We start from the raw sequence: 21,836 nt of genomic DNA on the forward strand, positions 1-21,836 counted from the left end.
CAGAGCTCCTAATATAATAAAAGCTGTTTTATTTTTTTCCATGAGTGCATAATTCCATTCATAACTTAGAGGTATCTCTTTAAAAATGAAATGTTACACAATTAAAAACATGTGTATGTCCTAGATTTATCCTTAATGTAAAACACATAAATTGCTGAATTAAAATGCAAGGTGTACGATACAATTTTATTTCTGAACAATTTTGAAAGAGTGTGTTGAAGCAGGAATAAAATATTGAGATAAACTTTTCACTCCTCTCTTCATTTACTGTCCCTTCCCCAACCAGATGCTTAATTTACTCAATACAATAAATGCGTTTTGAATATGATCCATTCAACTTCACTAGCATTTATATATTTTTTTAAATAAGGCAACCCACTTCTAAAAGGTGTTCAATACAATCTCCAATTTATGTTACGTGCAGCCACAGCAAGATCACAAACTTTATCATATTATCTCGAAGAGGTCAATCAGAATGATTATTCCAGCTTTTTCTCAGGCCTGCTCATAATTCTGCCGGTTTTATTCTGAGTGACTTATGTATCACTTCATATCCATTAGGATACAAAACCCTTTCTTTGGGTATTTGTTTTACTATAAATAAATATAATCTCACATATGAGCACTTTTTAGCTTATAAAGGATGCTTAGTGGCACAACATACAAGTGTCTGCCTGCTAACTGAGGTTCAAACCCACGCAGGAGCTCTGCAGGCTAAAGACCTCGTGAGTGGCTTCTGTAAAGATACAGTCTAGAAAACCCTATGAGGCAGTTCTATTTTGTTACTTGTGGTTGGTGTGAGTTAAAATCAACTCAGTGGCACCTAACAAGAATAACAACATTACTTACAAAAGTAATTTCACACGTATTATTTCACTTCACACATATATTAGCAAATATATCCCCCAGTTCAATAACTGTGGCCACTGATTTCTCTTTAAATAGTACAAGAATTTGGACCACCAACATTGTCTTGAACCAAGAAAGAAACCCAGCATTTGAGTTTGGGTCACTTAAATTTTCATATTACTGATGCTTTTATAGTGGACTCTCCTATATTTTAAAGAGATCATGATCAGTTTTTACTCTGAACTAAGCTGTATTATATCTCATTCAGATGATAGCTGCAATAATTTTCCTAAAGACTTTTCTATATTTATCCTTTGCTATAATGGGACACAGGATAAGAAGAGACGAATTTACCTTATCTTTATGGGTTAACTGCTGGCTTATAACATCCTCACAGATGCTAGAAGAAGGAACTAAGTTATGTAATTGATAAAACAGTTCCACGCTCTTCTGGTGGTGCTGAGGCGTTCCATCTCCCAGTTGGTCCCACAGTGTTAAAGCTACATGCTATGGAAAAAGATAAAGGTAACAGTGTTCCAACAAACATAAACGGAAACTTGTTCAACAAGTATTTCCTATTTGGTACAAACAATTCTCAGAGTGCCAGACCTGGAAGAGCTCTACTAAAAACTATGGCACTTGTCTACTTTTTTTTTTAAATTTTTATTGTGATTTGGATGAAAGTTTACAGAGCAAATTCATCTTCCATATAGCAGTTCATACACATTTTGTCTCATGACATTGACTGCAATTCCCAAAATGTTAACGGTTCTCTTTCCACTTCCTCTCCGTAGTTATCTCTTCCTTGTGTCCTTCCCTTCCATGCACCCCCAGCCCCCGAGCTGTCTCCCTGTGCATACACTGCTCTTTTGTTCTCCCATGACTAATCGTTCCAAGTAGTATATCTACCTGATGTAAATGTTCAGCCTATATGCCTGTCTGTTATTTGGCTGGAAGCCACAGGAGTAAGTTCAATTCCAGACCTGAAGGGTAGCTAGGGGCCACAGTCTCAGTGGTTGCACTAGGCTCTAGCAGATCAGCAAACCTGGTCTTTTTGTGTTTGTGTGTGTGATTTTGAGTTTTGTTCTACAGTGTTCTCCCACTCTATCCAGGATCTGCTACATGGATCCCCTTCTAAGTGGATGACAGTGGTAGCCAGGCACCATCAAGTTCTTCTGGTCTCATAGTCACATAAGCTGAGGATCACCTGATGGTCTACCAGTCTCTTGGCCTAATTGTTTCCATGTGGCTTTGGTTTTCTTCATTCTTCTTTGCTCTGGATGAGGAGAGACCCACTGTTGCATCTAGATGGCAGCTTGCAAGCTTTTAAGATTTCAGTCGCTACTCACCAAAGTAGGATGTAAAATGATGTTTCTGTGTAGTATGTCATGTCAATTGAGCTTGATGTCCCCTGCAACCATGGTCCCAAGCCCACAGGTCCAACTACTCATTCCCTCCAGGTAGTTGGCTATGGCCCAGAAGTCATGATAATCTTCAGAACCTTTTATGTTAGTCATTTAATGATACATTTTAAACATCAGATATATGAGTGTCTGTGCAAGGCCCAGATAAGACCTCATTTCTCACTTCAATTATGTTTGGTAAAGTGATGCTCGACTACACTATCTTTAATAGGATACAAATCCCACATTGAATGCAATTCAACATTTATGGTTCTATGTTTCAGAGTAAAATATAACTCATAGTACAAATATCCAAGATACTTAACACTTTTATAATATAAGCATATATATTTAAGAGCTACATCTGTTAACAAAGCACTTGATGACCTATAACAGCAGTAATAAAATATGCAGCAATCTTCTAGGTTTATCAGCAAAACACTATAGAAACTAACTGTAACTTGTTATTTGCCGTTGAGTTGGACCCACCTCATAGAGACTCTTCCTTGGGTTTCTGAGGAAGTATCGCTACAGAAGTAGATTGCCCAACCTTCCTTCTGAGGAGTGGCTAGTGGATTTGAACCACCAGACTTCTGGTTAGCAGTCAAGTGCCTTAGGCACTACGTTACCAGAGCTCCTCAATTTTAACTCAAATCAGATTAAAACAAATTTTTTTTATGTATAGAAAACTATCTCTAATACAGATGTGTAATATAGTGCAAATATACTTGATGTCCTTTCTACATAGAGGATATACCATTGTAGGAGAAAAATGCAAAGACTGTATTTTATCTGAATGATATCATATAATACAGATGATAATCAGACAATCTGGATAGTCGGGAAAACTTCTTGGGAGTTTTGGATAGCTTAGATTTACTCTATGAATAGGAAAAGTGTCATGACCACTTCATATGGAAGTAAGTTCCAATGTAACCATAGTATAAATCAGCTTTTCTCTTAACTTTAGGTGAAATTATTTCCTCTATGGCCTCAGTGCCCTGATAATTGCCTTTCTTTACCCTAATACTCCCTTCATCCTTATGTTTTTCTCCCTCACAGAACTGGGGACAAAATGCGCAAAGAAGTACATCCTTTTCTATAAAGAAATATGATATTAAGAGGTGTTTAAGTATGATTATCTGTTTAAAATCACTATTAAACTAACTAGGTCATGCATTTTACATGCAGTGATTATCTTAGTCCTGTATGTATGTTTAGTATTTACCTTGAAAAATTCAGTCTTCTCAGCTATGTACCTCAGATTGCCTTGAGTCAGGGGAGGTCTAATAACCACAGCTACTCTTCCCTGGTTTGGACTTAAGGGCTGTGTAGGTTCCATGTTGTTGACGTTTTCCCCAGTGACCATGGCCACAGACTGAGTCAATCCCACTAGGTCCATGACTAGTGAAATAGCAACACTCTGAACACTGAAATCACTCGCTTGGCTGCAAGCACTCATCAGAGTTTGGAGCCAGAGTGGAGGTTGTACCTGTTCACAGTCTGAAACAAAAGAAAAAAGTAAAGAGAGTTCATCACACTAAACATTTCACTTCTAAGTTAATTTAAGAAAACAAAGCACCTCTACTTAACTGTTAGGCCTCGATCTGTTAAAAACAAAACAAAACATATTTTTGATCTAGAATTTAAGAAAACAAAGCAGTAAGAAGAATTTCATGAACTGTTTTTTGATAGTATGTATTTTCCTTACCCCAAGTCATATACTATTTTTTCATGTCTTGGAAACCAGTATACTAATTCACAAATAATGTGTAGTACTCACTGCACTGTTGGGTGAGGGCAATCATTTAGTTACCATACTCAACAGAATTTCCTGAGCAACTATTACACCCACAGCACAGTGCTCGGGCTAGGAAATGGGTATGCAAAGTGAATAAAAAAATAATCCTACCCTGTAGGCCTCAAACTAATAGAGAAGTGATGTCATGTCTGCAAAAGGACAAAAACAAAATATTCAATGAGATACATTATATAGGTACCATAAGAGAAGTGCAATGGTGTGCTACAATTCAGAAAAGGAGAAGTAATTTCAATGAAGGAAAATGTCAGAAAAAAACTTAGGGAGCAGATGTCCTTTGAAATGCTAGCTTCAATTAAGGGAAGAAGAGAAAATTGAAGAAAAGGAGAGCATTCTAGATACATAAAAGAATAGTGAGAAAGGAAGAATGGAAGTGAGATAGCATAGGCAGTGTTTGTCAAACTTTTTAATCGCAAATCACAACAAACAATATATAGTGCTTTCATGGGGACTCAATAAATGCATAAGTGAATGTGTAACATAAGTTTCAAGAAACAATACTTACATTTGCATTCTGGTATTTTCTCTCCTGCTAAACAAATTCCATACCCACAAACTGGTCATGATTCAGTTTCAAAAACACTGCCATAGGGCATTCTACAGGAATTACAAAAAGCCCAACTGGGTATATAAAACAGAGTAGTGAGAACTAAGATTGGGATCTACTTAATCCAGAGAGTGATGACCAGGACAGGAGGACAAAGGAGAATGCTGACTTGCAGAGTAACACTGTTCACAACAACTTTATGTGATGAAGGTGCTATTAAGCATTTGAAGTGTGATGTGTGTGAATGGGACACTGAATTTTTAATTTTATCTCATTTTAATTCAGTTTAAATAGCCACATGTAGCTAGTTGTGGCTATCATACTAGATAATACAGAGGTCAGAGCTTATCAATTCAGTGGAATCTGCATATAAAGTAGAAATAAAATTACACATTAAATGTTGGGCATTGTTTCTTCTTCGAAAAAATGAATTACAATTAATTTTAAAGACTGTATAATTACTTGTGGCGCAGTGGTTTAAATATTCCACTGCTAACTAAAAGGTCAGTGGTTTGAAACTACCAGCAGCTCTGCCAGAGAAGGATGAAGCAGTCTGCTTCTATAAAGCCTTGGAAACCCTATGGGACAGTTCTATTCTGTTTTATAAGGTTGCTATGAGTCTGAATCTATTCAATGGCAGTAAGTTTTTTTTTTTTTTTTAATAATTCCTGTGCATAATAGGATGTTAAGTATTTCATGGAATACAGCTGACTGTGCTGATATTTACAGTTTATCCTTATTTCATTACCATTAACAACTGAATAAAATGTAAGTTTTACACTAAGATAGCTATAATCTTAATAAACAAACCAAGAATTCAATTTGAAAACCCCTCTTGTGTACCAGATTATCAGAAGCACTATGGAAACTTATGCATAAAAAGTCAACAGTAAGAGAACAGAAAACTGCTAAAATGCACTGTCTACAACATAAGTATAGCTAAACGAACAAAGCTATTTTTCTAGCGTGGTTGTTGAAGAACAAACAAACCAAACTCACTGCTGTCGAGTCGATTAGACTCACAGAGACCTCTCCTTGGGTTTTTGAAGTGCTATCTCTGAGGAAGTAGATTTCCTAATCTTCCTTCTGAGGAGTGGCTGGGTGGGTTTGAACCACCAGCCTTCTGGTTAGCAGTCAAATGTTTTAGGCACTATGCCACCAGAACTCAAAATTTCAAATGTGGAATACTGAAAGAAATTCTCTAGTTGACATGTTACGTAACAGCATCCCTGTCATTCAATTGAAATCTCCCGCACATGCAATTCTATAAAGAAAATTATACAATAAAGGAACTTGAAAATTTCCAATGGTCCATCCAATATAGGAAATGAAAAGGGGCACTGACCTTTACTTGCATATTCAGAAATCCACATTCTTATATATATATACAACTATCTACGTGGTACAAAATCATTTGACTAGAACTTCCTTATTTTGTTTCTATACTTATTGCCTACATCAAAACAATTATGTTGCAGATTATTTACATATATTCAACTGTATTCTCTTTAGTTTAAAATCTAGATATTATGAGCTAGTCTCCAAAACTACTTTTAGAATTAGAAGAGCTTTCTAAAGCATACATCATCATTTATATGGATACATCTATGTGACAGTCTATTAAGTGGTAGAATTTTTCTGCTATTTCAGCTACAATATAGTATACCAAGGAGAATTTGCCCCATATTAGCAATTATCATACCAACTTTATTTTGAATATTTTGGAAGGAGGGCGTATTAATTTTTAAAATTTATTACTTTTGTTTGGTAGAAGTTGATAGCAATTTTCAAAAGTAGTAACTTTAAGCCCAAAAGGTTTCTGGATCTCCATCTAACTCTGATACTTTTCTGACTCCAGCTTAAAAGGGAGGATTCTTTCCCCCAAGTCTAGATAGAGGCTGAAGGTGGAGAGAATCAGGAAAGGAAAGGGCCCAGGAGCCACAGTGCCAACAGTTTACAAACTCTCTTCTTCCTGATTTTCCTTTACTTTTAATCTCATCCAAAATGCTAACGGCTTAGTATACATTTTTTCTAGCTTTGTAATCTTTGTATCCATTAACAGCAAATATTACGCCTGACGTTTTTCACTTGACATAACAAGTGTTCACTCTCTCTCATCTTACTGCATGTCTCTTCTTTTTTATTATGTGTCCTTGGACATACAAAAGATTTTTGTGGTCAAATCATCAATGATAGCAAAAATATTTTAAAGAGTAACATATGCCTAAACAAGCTTGATTCTTCTGGGCTCTGTAAGTAATATTAGAATTTTTATTTACCATGTCAACTCTATTTTTTTGATCATATAAAGCAACGTGTGCATATAAAAATCTAAATAAAAGTAGGTACATATGACATTAGCTAAAAAGAAATCAGTAGATCTAAAATGTATTACCTTCCTCCTTAGAAAAAAGTGTTTAAGTATGATTATCTGTTTATATAATATTTAATATTATTTAATATAATATCTGTTTATATAATAAGCTAAGAATTCCCTTCTTAGCTTCTATTTACTTGCAAGCCAAAAGTTAAAAGACATCAAAATCACAAAATCTTTCAACACATTACAAAGGCAGTATTTCATTAAAAAATTCTCCAAATTAAAATACACTTTTTAAGTCACTGAATTAAAAAATAAAATTCACATCCCAGTTTTAATATGCATGTGCTTCTTTTTTAAAAAATGAATAGTATGCCACAGAAAATATTTAAATACTAAATATTAAATAAAATAGAAAAGACCTTACCAGTCTCTGATTTTTCAGAATGCAACTCTGATGTATGGTTCCCCTCAGCAATGTAAACTGGGAAACTTGAGCATTCCAGGAAGAGCTGACAGGCAGCAAGGAAGGCAGAAAGATATTCTTTTGAACTTTTTTGTTTACCTATGTTTCTCTCTTTTACATCTCCATGTGAATCTCTGTCCCACATTGAAGTGTCTCTTTGCTCTTTATTGAGATCCCCTTGATGTTCTATAGCCAAAGGCTGAGACAAAGAGTTATTCTGAATGATGTAGAGGTTGATAAGTCTGGTTAGAAACTGTTGGACATACTCTAAGCAGCACTGCATTGCAGTCTTTTGGGCTGTCTTCCCACTTCGAGTTGCCGTCCCCTGCGTAACTAGAGAAGGGGCCTGAATGATGGTTTCTTCAGATCCCACAGTAGATGCTGTTTCTGTCTCAGAAGATGTGCTACCAATTGGAATGGCTGCTGTCCCCTGCCCCTCATTCAGTTCTCTGTCAATGTCATCAGTTCGGTCTGCTTGATACTGTATAAACTCAGTGAATCCACTCTCTGATGATCGACTACTTGGTGGATTTTCTCCGTCTTCAAACACTTCAGTAGGATTTTCAAGAGAAACCACCGATACCTGGTAGAGATGAAAGAAGCAAAAAGCTCAGTAGTTGAAATTATGAAATTAGAAATGGCCACTTTTTGAGAGAAGTCAGTTTTAGATTAGACTAATCACAACTTAATCTGCATATACTGACAACTCTCTAAAGCAGTTTCTATACTCATGTTTATGATAATCAATAGGAAACACTGATATGGTTCTAATGAATGTAGTATTAACAATTCACCAAGTAGTTATTATTCATAACATGCATAGCATATGGTTAGGTTCTTGAGGGCAAAAATATTTATATTTACAAATCTCTAGGATCTATTCCCTTGTTTTCAAATAACTAGCAATTTATTAAATTCAAAATCATTTTTCCTAATGTCTAAGGAATGAGACTTGTTACGTTAAAATGACACTTCAAAAAGTAGAGGAAAAATTTAATAAGCCATCTGTTCAGATGAAATATAAAATTTTTATCTGAAAAGTGTAAAGTACTAATTAAATGTTTGGTATTAATTTTATGTTATCTCAATGAACCATTACTAAATTCATATTCTGTGCCAGACATTGTTTTAGGTACTAGGAATAAAAAGAATAGGTTATAATCTAGAGGGAAGAAAAAATTAATTAAAATATAAAGCAAGCAATCAAACAGCTACTGGGGTAGAGCTAGAATGGATTAATAATTCCCTCTTTAAAATAATGATAAACCAAACCAAACTCACTGCCATCAAGTTGATTCTGACTCATAGCGACTCTCATTGGGTTTCCAAAGCTGTAAATCTTTACAGGAGCAGACTGCTCATCTTTCTTCCATGGAGCAGAGCTAGTGGGTTCAAATCACCAACCTTTTGGTTAGCAGCCAAATGCCTTAACCACTATACCACCAGAGCTCCTTTAAAATAATGATTGGATGAGTAAAATTATTAAGTATATTTTCTGGCTTAGTTTAAATAAATACAAGTTGTACATATCATGACTTTCTTGGGTTATTATATAAACATGCCTAATTTGTATGTTTCACTGAAAATAAATCTTATTAATATATGCACTAAATGATCTATTCCCCAAAACCCGGCCTCACTCAATACACGTTGTTTCAGTGAATGACACCATCACACATCAGGTCAGGAAGACAGAAGCTTAGGATTCATTTCTGGTAACTTTTCCACTTCTCTCTCTCCCTCTTCCCCTCCATACCCACTTCAATATAGTGGTTTAGAGTGAGGGCTTACGAGCTATGGGATTCCTGGAAGTTATTTAACCTCTCCAAATCTCAGTTTCCTGATCTATAAAACTGAAATAACAATAACACCTACACCATACAGGTGCTATGAGGATTAAGTAACAGAGTATCCATAATGTGCCTGGCACATTAAAAACACTCAATATGCGTTAGTGATCACCCATTGCCCTTACCAATTCACTCCTAAATCTTAATTGATCTTTCCTCCTAAATATATTGCTAATCCATCCATCTCTGTCTTCACACCCACACCCATCTTGTTGAAACAAATTACCACCTCTCACCTGCACTACTGCAGGTTTCCCCATACTTATTTTTTGTTTTTCAGATCCATAATCCACAATGTGGCCATAATAATTTTTCTAATATACAAATCTGATTATGTCACTTGCCTTTTTCCCTTCTGTGTCTTGCCATTGCTCCTAAGATAAAGAATAAAAACCTTAGTATAGTGAACAAGGCTCTGTCTGGTCACTGCCTACCTCACCAACTGCATGTGCCCTTCAGTGCCTGCATAGTGCTGCTACCTGCCTAAGAGCCTTTGCAAATGTTCCTCTATCTGTCAAGTGCTCTATTTTTCCTACCCTGACCCCTTGTCATCCCACCAGTTCCTCTAGGGCTCTACTTATATATTACTTCTTCAAGAAGGCCTTCCTTGACTTTCAGTCTAAGGCAGGTCACCTACTTACACATTCCTAGCACTCTATTTTTCTTTGTACATTTATTACAACTATAATGAAATATGCAAGTCGTTTTTTAATATATATTTCTGCAACTTGAATGAAAGGGTTGAGAACAGCAGGGACTGTTTCTAGTTCACCAACGGACATGCACTGCCTTGCACAGAGTGGGTACTGAATAAAGACAGGCTGTTCTAAAGATAAAAGAACTGAGACTCAGGAAAGTTAAAAAACAAAAACAAAACAAAAAACCCAACTTGCCCATGGTTATAGCAGACAAGCTTAGTAGTTAGCAGAAGAGCTCAGATGAGGTGATGCTAAACTTCATGCTCTTTTCACCACAGCATACTGCTGTATCTATAACAGGATGGACATTTTTTGTATTATAATACATAGTTTAGAGGTGGCTGTCATCAGAATTAAACTTTAACCATGAAGTTTTCTCCTTTGAAAGTTTAATGACCATTTAAATCTGTGCAATTAAATACATTTTAAAAAGGAAATCATACCCAACGGTAAAATTGCCATTAACTTACAAATATAAAGTGACTTCTGTATTAACATATTTAACATAGGATCATAAAAGAATAGATGAACATTAAGAGAAGTTATAAATTCCGTTGAATTTCTACATGTTTATCAAATTTAGTTGTAAGATCTATATTACATAACTATGCTTCAGAGTATTTTATAAAAAAAATTCTTTCTGATAATAGAAATTACATGTATTAGGCATATGAGTATAGAGACCCAATACACTAATTTTATAAAAACACACTAAGTGCACAAAGCCAAAATAAGATTCATATGTTCCAAGAATCACTGTTTCACTTACATGTTTAAAAATTGGAATAGTGAAAAATACTTTCATCTCATAATCAATTTTCAGGTATCTCAGAGAATAAAACACCATTGTGTTTCAGTAAAGTATAGGAAAGAACATATATACCCTGAGAGCATAAGAAAACCAAAGAGAGAACATGAGAAAGGCATATTGAAGTTCATGAACTCCAAGGTTACTGAAACCACCATACTGGAAAAAAAGAAAAGGTATATTATCTAACTGTCCTTCATTTAACATGAACACATGTTCCCATTCACCTTACTTTAGCTATCAAAAAAAGGGCCTTCAGATGTTTTCTACATAATAAATATTCACATATTTGAATATACTATTGAGAAAATGCTAGGTCCTTCCCCTATTCTGATTAATCTTATTCAAATAAAAAGCAAAGCTCCCAAAGAAGTTAATACCCATTTTAGTTTTATTTCTAAGAAGATCTTAGAGGCATAAATAAGAAGAAACTAGTATAATAAATTTCCCAACAATAGTAGACAGTACATATTCCATATAAATAATGAGAACAGAAGGAAAATATTAGAGACTGATTTTAGCACATGTAGGATGATCCTGAGGAATATTTAGATTGACTGGGGGTCAGTTATGTTCATTTCATATATCAAGGATCAAGAAAAAAGTTTTGAGATCACTATGGAAGTAGGCTGGCCAACCTTCCTTCCGAGGAGTGGCTGGTGGGATTTAACCACCAGCTTTCTGGTTAGCAAATGCCTTAGGCACTATGCCACCAGAGTTCCATAATATTTGACAGAAAAGGTGATATAAGACCATCCTGATAATATATTGTATCTGTCTGAAAAAGTAAAGGCAACTAAAAAAAAAAAAAAAGGTAGGGGCTACTATTCAAATCTGGGACTTAGGTAACTGAATCTGATACTCCAGTAATTATAAAATCTTTATTTTAACATTGTGAAACTGTGCCTAAATTCAATATAACTATCCTACAATTCCACAGAATATCATATTTACTAAAATATTTTAATATTAAAAATCTGAAACTTTAAATTCTTGATTTTTACCAGTGTTTCACAGGTGTTTAAGTGTGCTGCTAGAATGAAACATTAAAATCCTTACTACAGTTTAATTTTATTCAACATTCTAAAGAAAGCATTAAGCATCTGGAAGACTGCAGAGGATTATAAGATTTTGGATTTCAAGAAGAACATGTCAAAAATGAAGTGTATATGAAAATGACAGTAAACTTTAGATACAGATCTACTGTCCAGTATGGTAAGGAGCTCTGGTAGTGTAGCAAATAAGGCACCTGGCTGCTAACCAAAAGGTCGGTGGTTCAAACCCGCCAGCCACTCCGTAGAAGAAAGATGAGATGGTTTGCTTCCATAAAGATTTACAGCCTTGAAAACCCAGAGGGGATCACTATGAGTTGGAATCAATTCAATGGTAGTGACTTTGATTTTCTTTTTTTTTCAGTCAAGTATGGTAACTACCAAACACATAAGACTCCCAACACTTGAAATGTGGCTGAATTTTAAAATTTTATTTAACATTAATTAATTTAAATTTTAATTGAAAAATTCACACTGAATTTAGTTTATTACTATGTTTAGAAGAACTTGGGTCTATGAGTCTACTTTTTTTACTATAAATTTTATGAAATACAATTACACATTAAGTATTTAGGTTAAAAATTCCGTAATTGAATGAAATGTGCTGCAAATATAAACTACTTACACTAGGCTTGGAAGACAGTACAAAAAATGTAAAATAACACTCTAATTTTTTATATTGATTACATGCTGAAATAATGTATTGGCTACACTGCATTAAATAAAGTACAGTAAAATTAATTGCACCTGTTTCTTTGTACTTTTTAATAAGACTACTTAAAAATTAAATGATATATGCTGCTTGTATTATATTTCTATTGAAAAGTTTTGATATACTCAGCTAAACTGCATTAGAGTGAAAAGCCTATAATATGGTCTATTGTCACAATACTAGACCTAAGAAAGATTTTCACTATTAACTACCTATGTATAAGTGACTTTACCCAGAATCTGTTGTGCTCTGAAGTATATAACTAGCCTGATACAAAAATATTAGCTAACATTACCTTTTTGTCTTCCCATTCTTTGACTGAGTTGTTCTGCACATTTGGGAACTGCAACACACCCCCAGTGCCAGCAGATAACAATGGAGGTTGAACCTTGCTAAGGATCTTTGAGCAGAGCCTGAGGGAATCTGTGAGTTCAGGTAAGTGCAATGTTTGGAGATGGCTTGTCAGGGCAGAAATCATCCTAAGCAGCAACTGGGGCAAGTGTTCTGTCTGGATTTCAATGTAAGTCTCCTGACAATAAAAGTGAAATGAGACAAGCTTAAACAATATATAACTAAAACTGTTACATTATCCCATTTATTTTTTAATCTATATAAATTAGGTAATAATTTAACCCCATGTGCAATGGGTAACACTCTTAATTAATAATGTATAGTATTACCAATGACTTATAAAATTTCTATTCCCAATTTAAGTATTTCAAAGCATATATTATGAAATAACCCCAGTTTTATGTTTTATACTACAAAAATCTTAATATTATAAAAGTGAATAAAATCAGTTAAAAACAAAACAGGCTGAATGTCATACCTGACACAGCACCCTCATACTTCTAGTAGGCTTCAAAATGAGAAAGCAAGGAATTGAGGAGAGAAAAAATAAGGGGAAAAGATTTCCAATAGTCTTCATTTAACAGATAGAATCATTAATGAATATAAATGCAGCATTAGATCACTATACACAAAACAGGTAAGATTTTATAACATGCAATTATTATGTATATTCCATATATTATGTGACACTTATATATGTATCAATATATGTCAGAGGACAAAACACTTGCAAAGTTTCATGAAAAAAGTTATAACAAAAGGGAAAAAGTACATTTATTTTCAAAGATGTAATTTTATTTTAAAATGATGCTGGTCTCCAACACGAAATATTTGAACTATGTTTTCAGATTCCCTCAATGTTTTTACCAAGGTGGCCTTACCAAAGAAACTATATCCAACAAAAAATCCACCAGTAAGCAGAAATTGATGAGTTGTAACTCAGATGACTCACTACTATCTCCAGGCCCAATCTGAAGTCTGGCGTGCAGTGTCCTCCTATAAGGACAAAATTCACTTCATCAAGTATACTATCAAGTGATATGCATACATGTGACAGCATCACTGTCTTTCTAAGGAAAGCTAATTCAACATCGGGACACACACACTGATGTTTCTGTGATAAACATTTCATATCCCTGAGAATGCTACTTCTATGTAGAAAATCCCCAAAACAAGATTCCTAGTCTTAAATTCTCCCTGAAAGTCCCATCTTATATTTTTAAGTACCTACTAGACATCTTCACCCATTTTCTGGATGAATCTAACCTTTTGGGACTTATTTCCCATTTTTCCCACTACAGAAGTCACGCCCTAGTTAAAATGGATTTTTTTGTTCCTTATTTTTAATCTCAGAGCCTTTTCTCATACCCATTTCTCCTCCTGGGCTGCCATCCTCCCCCAACTTCATTCTTTCATATCCAGAGTACATCTGTCCTTCAAAGTCTGGGATCAAATGTTACCTCCTCCAGGAAGCTTCTTCTGATCCAGGTAGTAGAGATCATTCTTCCAACATATTAATCAATCCTATATGACCATACATTGCTCTATACTCTGAAGACACAGAGTTGAGTAAGAATACGACATAGTTCCTGACCAGCAAGAATTATTAGCGTATGTTGTTGTTGTTGTTGTTGTTGTTATGTGCCATCGAGTTGGACCCGACCCATAGTGACCCCTCCTTGGGTTTCCTAGGCAGTATCACTACGGAAGTAGATTGCCCCATCTTCCTTCCTAGGAGTGGCTGGTGGGTTTGAACCACCAGCCTTCTGGTTAGCAGTCAAGTGACTTAGGCACTATGCTATCAGTGTATAGAGAAATAAATGTAATAATGTGACAATGTGGGAGGAATTAATTCTGATGGGAGATCTGAGGAAGTCATGGATGCTACTGAAAGGCAGGTGACTTGTGTATAGGACCATACCAGATGCACAAGGGGGAAGAATATTTTAGGAAGAATAGCATGGCTTAAGGCCCAGCAGGATGAAAGTGAAGGTGTGCTCAGGGCATTGTCCAGGTTATCTAAAGAAGTACATGTGTTTGTGATCATAGAAACAAAGGCAGAAACACAAGCTAGAGCAAAAGAATATTAAAAACTCCCTTTGCATTCCTACCACATTTTATAGGAGCTCTCGTAGTGCAGTGCCTAAGGCTAACCAGAAAGCTGGTGGTTCAAACCCACCAGCCACTCCTCAGAAGGAAGGTTGGGCAATCTATTTCTGTAAAGACACCATCTCGGAAACCCAAGGAGAGGTCACTGAGTCGGATCCAACTTGACGGCAGTGAGTTTGGTTTTTTACCACATTTTATATTATAATATTTGTAATTTAAAATTTAGTACTAGGAATATATATGTATGTGTCTTTTTCCTGCTATAAAGTCTTTGAAGACAGGGACTGTCTATATGCCTAGCATAGTGCTTTGTGAGTGGGTACTCAATAGCTGATGGATAAATAAGCAAACAACTTTCCAAATCATTAGATACAAATCATCAAGATTTAGATTTTAAAATATTTATGAGATAGTACGTAGCCAATGTAGGGGTAAAAGTTACTTCTGTCCACATGCCCCCCCCAAGGCCCGAGAGATTTAATCTGGTTCTGACAAGATTTGATCTAAAATCCAGACAGTGATTCCACTCAAGTTCACTGGTATCCTAAAGTTTTCAGATTACTGTTTAAGCTTTAGATCCTAAAGGGTGGAGGGCTTTGATCTACTCATCAGTAGCAATATGTGCTGTTTTTACAGCTTTAAAAGCATAAGGGTGATCAAGGTGTTAATTTTCTTATTCAACGTGGGAATCCTTTTAGGACAAAGTGTGCAGAAGCAACAGACACAAATTTGCTATCTTCTGTACATTGAAGGTAAACTAAATCACTGTAAATTAGAAAGAGGAAACCTTTAATCTATGCTGGTGACCGAGCAGCTCATCTCTAAGCTTTCCATTTCTAAGATTACTTGTTCAGTGATTCTATATCCTAGACTGAAAAAGTGGAGCTAAAGCACAGCTATTAAATAATTAATAGTTGTCAACAGTAGTAGTAGAATGTATAAAATAATATTCTTTTCATTAGACCCAAGAACATAAAAAAAGAAAACAAAAAGATTAGCTTTGCATATTATTAAATAAAAAGAAATAAAACAGTTTAACATACCTACAACATTCTTCAAACCAACGTGCAACGTAATCCCACATATAATAAGGCTCAAAGGAATTAAAGAGAAGGTTGGCAGTTTTAATCAGCTCTGCTGTTTTCTTATTTTCCCTTAATTTACTAAAAAAAAAAAAAAAAGAAAAGGAAAAAAACTAACAAATATTTACTTTTTCAAACTTAAATTTGAGTGCAGTGTTTTAGTGCTATATATATTCCTAAGTAGTTACTAGGAAACACTTCAAATAACATTACAACAAATACTACTTATCAACTGCCACTCTATTTCTTTATGTATACAGATAAGTCATTTTTCCAAATCTGAGTTTCATACTCAAATATAATTTCAAGATAAAAAATCATCGCTGCTAAGAAAAAAGTTATTCCCTGAAAAGATAAGGAAGCTTCTTTATTTGAGTGCCTGGTTATTAATTTGGTATCATTCTTTTATTTTCCTCGGCAAATACAAATTAAGTAGTGTTTTGATTTTGGCAGCCTTGATTCTCAAAGAATTTGGCTTGCTTTTCTATTCTCTTCAGGATTTTCTCAAGAAAGGTTAATTTTGGCCAATTTCAATCAAATATTTTCTTAGCTTGTAGCAACAGTAACAAAAAGAATTATTATTCTAAATAAGATTATTAAAATCCCACCAGGAAAAAATACTTTGTTGGAATTTATATTATCTACTCATTCCCACCCACCCTTCCTAATCATTAAAACAAATTTTACACTGTTGCTGTGTTGTTAGGGGCCACTGAATCGGTTCTGACTCATAGCAACCCTCTATACCATAGAATGAAACACTGTCTGGTCCTCCACCATACTCACAATCATAGCTTTGTTTGAGCCCACTGTTGCAGCTACTGGGTCAATCCATTTTGCCAGTGCAACTAGCAGAAAGGACTAACTAAATACTTTGTGGGCCAATATAATTCCTCCAGCAGAGTACAGAATGAACCTGGGTACCAGGTTAGTCAATGTTAACTTTTTAAACAAAAAACTACATGGGATTATATTCAACAGAAATAAAAAACTGACTTGAAATGTTTTAATATATAAAAAGTATGTTTTAGGGACACCCAGGACATCTCCAAAGTCTCATCAAGGAGCCACTAAATGAAATGCAAATCATGCAAAAGAAACTGGAATCTTTGTCATGTTATAATGATAGATGAGACTGGAAAAGAGGTGGGCTGCTTATATTACAGAAGAAAAGAAAAAGACTTTGTCCAAATATATCTCTCACTGATTTAAGGAATAGGCTATGCTAGTATCATGTGACTTGTTTCAAGCATTCAGAAAACAAATATAGCTGAAAGAAGAAATGCCCAGAACTTGATATAGAGAAAACATTCTTTAAAGAACGCTCAGTGTCCTTTGATTTACTTGAGTCTTTTCCTGGGCTACGATTTGGTCTCCTAAGTGTGTCAAGTCACCAAGAGGGAGTAGCTCAAGTAAACAAAAAAGCCTGGTTACCAGGCAAGGTGTAATTCCTATTATTAACCGATATTTGGCAGTAATGCTCTCAGTGCCTATTTGAAAGACAGGGTAGTTATCACTCTTATTCACAAATGACAGTGTATATTACCAAAATGCAGAGAAGTTTTATATCAAATGACTCATTCAGAGAACAAACTTCAAAGGCCAAGATTCCTATTTATTACTATTACTTCAAGTTACATTAAGTGACTAATAGAGTATTATGTACTTTATGAATTAAGACATCTTTATGTCTGGCTTAATTTTTCAGTAATCTACCTGCTTAACTGAGCATGATCCTTGCAGAAGGGTGGTTCCATCTGAAGATCCAATTCTGCTTTGCACTGGGAATACAATGTTCTAAATACTTCAATAAGGACATCTTCCAGAATTACAGGTCCTAAAAGTAATATAGAAATTAAAGGCAATATAGTAAATCAGCATTAGTTAGTAAATCACGATTATCTGAAAAGTGGTCCAATTAAAGTTTGTTTAAATTTTTTAAAATATTTTTTTCAGAACCAAACTAAATTTCCCACATTGAGACAGGAAATAGTAAAAAATGGAACAAATATTTATTTAAAAGTATTTGTTGACATAACAGAAATTATAGAATCAGGACTATTCAGCTTCTTTGAGCTTTAGTTTCCTGATCTAAAGAATAATAATACCAAATTTACAGGGCTATTGCAAGGGTTAAGAAAAATACATGTAAGGTATTTAGCATGGTTCCTGGAATATAATAAGTATTCAAATACATGTACTTGTATTACTACTACTGTTAATTAATTCAATACTAAAATGCACAATGTCAAACTTTATTATTTCCTAAAAAAAATTTCCTGAGCTAAATCTCTTATCATTTAACAGGTAAAATAAACTCTCTAACCTACTCACTTATCTCAGCTTAAGTTACTTTCATATTTAAAATTTTTCATTTTTATTTTAAGAGTTTCTGAGAGGATTTAAAACGTATTTGCTAAAACATCTAATTTGACTAAACTGCACACTTCATGATTTCATTTTACGGTTGTTAAACCTTTTTTCCTTAGTTTTTGTCTCAGGTCCTGTAACTTACTCCTAAGTAGTTTTACTATTAAGAAAATACACAGAACAAAGGGGAAGTAGGGAAGGAAGTTGAGGGACATAATCCAAACATTATTTCTTTTTTGCTCAAGTCCCTGAATTCTGTGAAATACAAGATAGTCAAGACAGATCTCAAATGTTTCAATTTCAGCAACTTAAAAAGATTACGAAAAGTTTGGACAGTGACTCCTTTGCTACACATGCAACACAGGGTACAGATACGAGAACCTACTGGATATATACTTATAAATTCTTATCTTTCTAGAATAAATTTTAGGTAAGAAAATGCTGAGAACCTGTATTTAAACCCTCCTTGGTGTTCTGAGGCACTATCACTACAGAAGTAGATTGCCCACCCTTCCTTCCGAGGAGTGGCTGGTGGGTTTGAACTGTCAGCCTTCTGGTTAGCAGTCAAGTGCCTATATTTAAAGTCCACCTCAAAATATAGTAATTTTTCTAAGTAATAACTTGTCTTCTCATTTATATTGTGAAATAACACAAAGTAATCAATTGTGACCTAGCACAGTGTATGTTACCTAGCTCAGGTTTGTCCAGTAAACTGATTAAAATTCGAAATGGTTTTAGGTCTTGCATTAGTGTGCTCTCTTCTCCAAATCCATTCACTTGTAAGATCCCCACCATTGCCTTAAAACAAACAAAACAACAGTAGTTTTAAGTAAATAGACTCACGCACTTTTTATTAAGCAAAAATATTTTTAAATGCAACCATACGTCATGAAGATTATATTCCTTATTGCTTTTCTGAAACCCTTTTTCCAAGGCTGGCTTTCTTTGGTGGTGGGGGGGCGGGGCGGAAAGTTATATTCATCTATCTTGAGAGAAGAATATAGTGATTAAATTTTTTCTGAAGGAACAAATGGAAGAGCAAAAGAAAATCTAGGAAAAATACTCATGACTTTTTTGCCTATAAGATGAAAATATTTTTATTTAAGATGATCAAGATGTCCTAAAGTATGCCAACAGTAGCATGGTGATACTGCTACTATGAAATTATTTTCTCATTGGGATTTAAAACTAACTATATTCCTGTAACTTCACTCATTTAAAAATGCTTTAGACACCATGTATTTTCTCAGTTTATTTTGCGATGTCTTAAATAAATAATTGAATTAAAAATAAAGTGAAATAAATACATGGATCATTTTAACATTTCTAAAATAGTAGCAGTTCTACCACATTTAGATTTCTTGTTGTAGCCCAAATTTCTCTGGGGTCTCAAAGGAAATAATACAGGTCTGATTTTTGGAAATATTCCAACTTTCACAGGCATACAGGTGAGAAATTGCCATTATATTTTAAGAACGCCACGAAAATCACAAAGCAGAAACAATAACAGTAACAAGCAAGAAACTCTGGCCAGGGAAGTGAGTCTGTCATTTTATTTCAGTCATTAGTTTATTATACTTATTCCTAGGAAATATACGGTTCTTATCTCTACCCCTTCAAACTATGTGAATTCAATTAAGGTAGGACTTTGTCTTATACTTTTTCAGTAATTGTAATGACCAGAAAGTAATCAAGAAGTAAAACGAAACAATTCATTACCTGGACCAGTAATTCTTTTGAAAAGGTAGTGAAATAGTAAGTGGCATGTTCTTCAGGATTACTGTGTCTTGTGCTTCTGGGTCCTATGATAGCACCGTTGTTATCAAAACCTCCATGGAAACAAATAGCAAAATAAGTTAAAATGTAATTCTCAAAATTGTTGTTCACTAATACCAAAAGAGCAAATATCTCAAAACAGCACTAAACACTTACCAATTTGTAGCCCATTCAATGTCAGCAAGAGAGATCATTTTAGATAGTTTAATAAAGGAAACCAATTCAATACATAAGTGAGTATCATAATATTCTTCCAGAATCATCTTGTTTTTTCAATCTTTTAAAACAGTGAAATAACCAAAGACCCAGAAGACCAAGATTAAGTTATATTTGTCCTTTCTCCACTCTAGGTAGTAAAGAACCGTGAAGACAGGCTACCCACTTGAAGACCAAAGTGTACACACAATGCTTTTGAGTCTAAGCAGAAGACTTGTACTGTGTAAGACAGTAACAGTTTTATTTTGTTTCTGGTCTTGATTCCTTTAATGACTTCAAAGTTTTGCAAATTATGTCATTATTTTGATTATTAATTTATCCTTCTTTGTCTACTTACTTGTACTACAATAAACTCAATTTATAAGGGGAAAAAAAGTCTTGTCCAATGGTATATGACCTTATGGATTCAAACAACCTTTTTGATTAAGAGGTTTTAAAAACTTCCTTATAAAGTCTATAGATAGTATTGCTTATATTTTTACTGTTCAACTTTGAGTTTCTTCATTTTGGACATACACACATTTTGATAAAAATTACATATGGCAAATTTTTCTCTATACTCCCAGGTATGACCATACAAGCCATACACCTACCGAGAAGCCATGCATAAAGCCTCCTGTTCAGAGACATATCCCTCCTTAGTACGACGTGAAGAGCTGCTGACAAAATCCTGATCATATCTGGTCGAGTGGCCTGAAAAAGTAAGGAATGTGGTTGTCCTTAATCACTTGCAAAACTACAAAAAACAAACTAATTTCTTTCTTCTTGTAAAAATACCTTGAAATATGTTGACAGCTTTAGGGTTTATAATGATCTTAGGTTACATAACACGATCTTCGCCTGATTTTTCCAATGCAGTCATTATTACTTGCATTTTACAGATGGAAACAAGAAGAAAAATTAGGAAATATGGCTACTTAGCAGGGATAGATGGAACGGAATTGTAATTTTAACTTCCACTTTAAAATTCTTTATTCTATCCAATAGTAGAAAATTTGACACCAAAGAAAGAAAATGGAGCAAGATAGGTCAGATACAAAAACACTTAAACTTTTGCTTTGTCACATTCTTTTTGTTGTTGTTGTTGTGTTGTTTGTTCTGACAATGTAAAAGCTATAGCAGGTAAAATTGCTGGCTCTTTAGCATGAACAAAAGCAGTTCAGCAGTGGGACCCACTGTACGCAGAGTCATTGATTCTTTACTGTCTTGTATTTGCAGTTAAAGAAAAAAGAAAAAAGCCAGTTTCATCTAAGAATGCTGTTATGATAGAGTAAAAATTTCTTTCATTACATACTGACCCACAAGTATGTTGCTGTTGTTGTTATGTGCCACTGAGTCGGACCTGACTCATAGCGACCCCTCCTTGGGTTTCTGAGGTGGTATTACTAGGGAAGTAGATTGCCCCATC

At 34.5% G+C, this 21,836-nt stretch overlaps 1 protein-coding gene across 1 annotated transcript in view; it reads right to left on the reverse strand.

Moving 5' to 3' along the window:
* The window catches only part of DOP1A (DOP1 leucine zipper like protein A), a 62,404-nt gene extending 41,298 nt beyond the window's left edge, over window positions 1–21,106 (reverse strand). The window contains exons 1-10 of the mRNA XM_042782340.1: window positions 21,022–21,106; window positions 20,156–20,265; window positions 19,126–19,234; window positions 17,783–17,903; window positions 16,028–16,147; window positions 13,757–13,871; window positions 12,820–13,053; window positions 7,366–7,987; window positions 3,481–3,755; window positions 1,204–1,356 (exon numbers count right to left, since the gene is read on the reverse strand). Coding sequence (XP_042638274.1) covers window positions 1,204–1,356; window positions 3,481–3,755; window positions 7,366–7,987; window positions 12,820–13,053; window positions 13,757–13,871; window positions 16,028–16,147; window positions 17,783–17,903; window positions 19,126–19,234; window positions 20,156–20,265; window positions 21,022–21,106 — 1,944 coding nt within the window. The remainder of the gene's footprint in view (window positions 1–1,203; window positions 1,357–3,480; window positions 3,756–7,365; window positions 7,988–12,819; window positions 13,054–13,756; window positions 13,872–16,027; window positions 16,148–17,782; window positions 17,904–19,125; window positions 19,235–20,155; window positions 20,266–21,021) is intronic.
* Window positions 21,107–21,836: the final 730 nt, after the last annotated feature.

Source organism: Orycteropus afer, unplaced genomic scaffold (genome assembly GCF_000298275.1).
Source record: "Orycteropus afer afer isolate SDZICR_OR568_19922 unplaced genomic scaffold, OryAfe1.0 scaffold00011, whole genome shotgun sequence".
NCBI lineage: Eukaryota > Metazoa > Chordata > Mammalia > Tubulidentata > Orycteropodidae > Orycteropus > Orycteropus afer.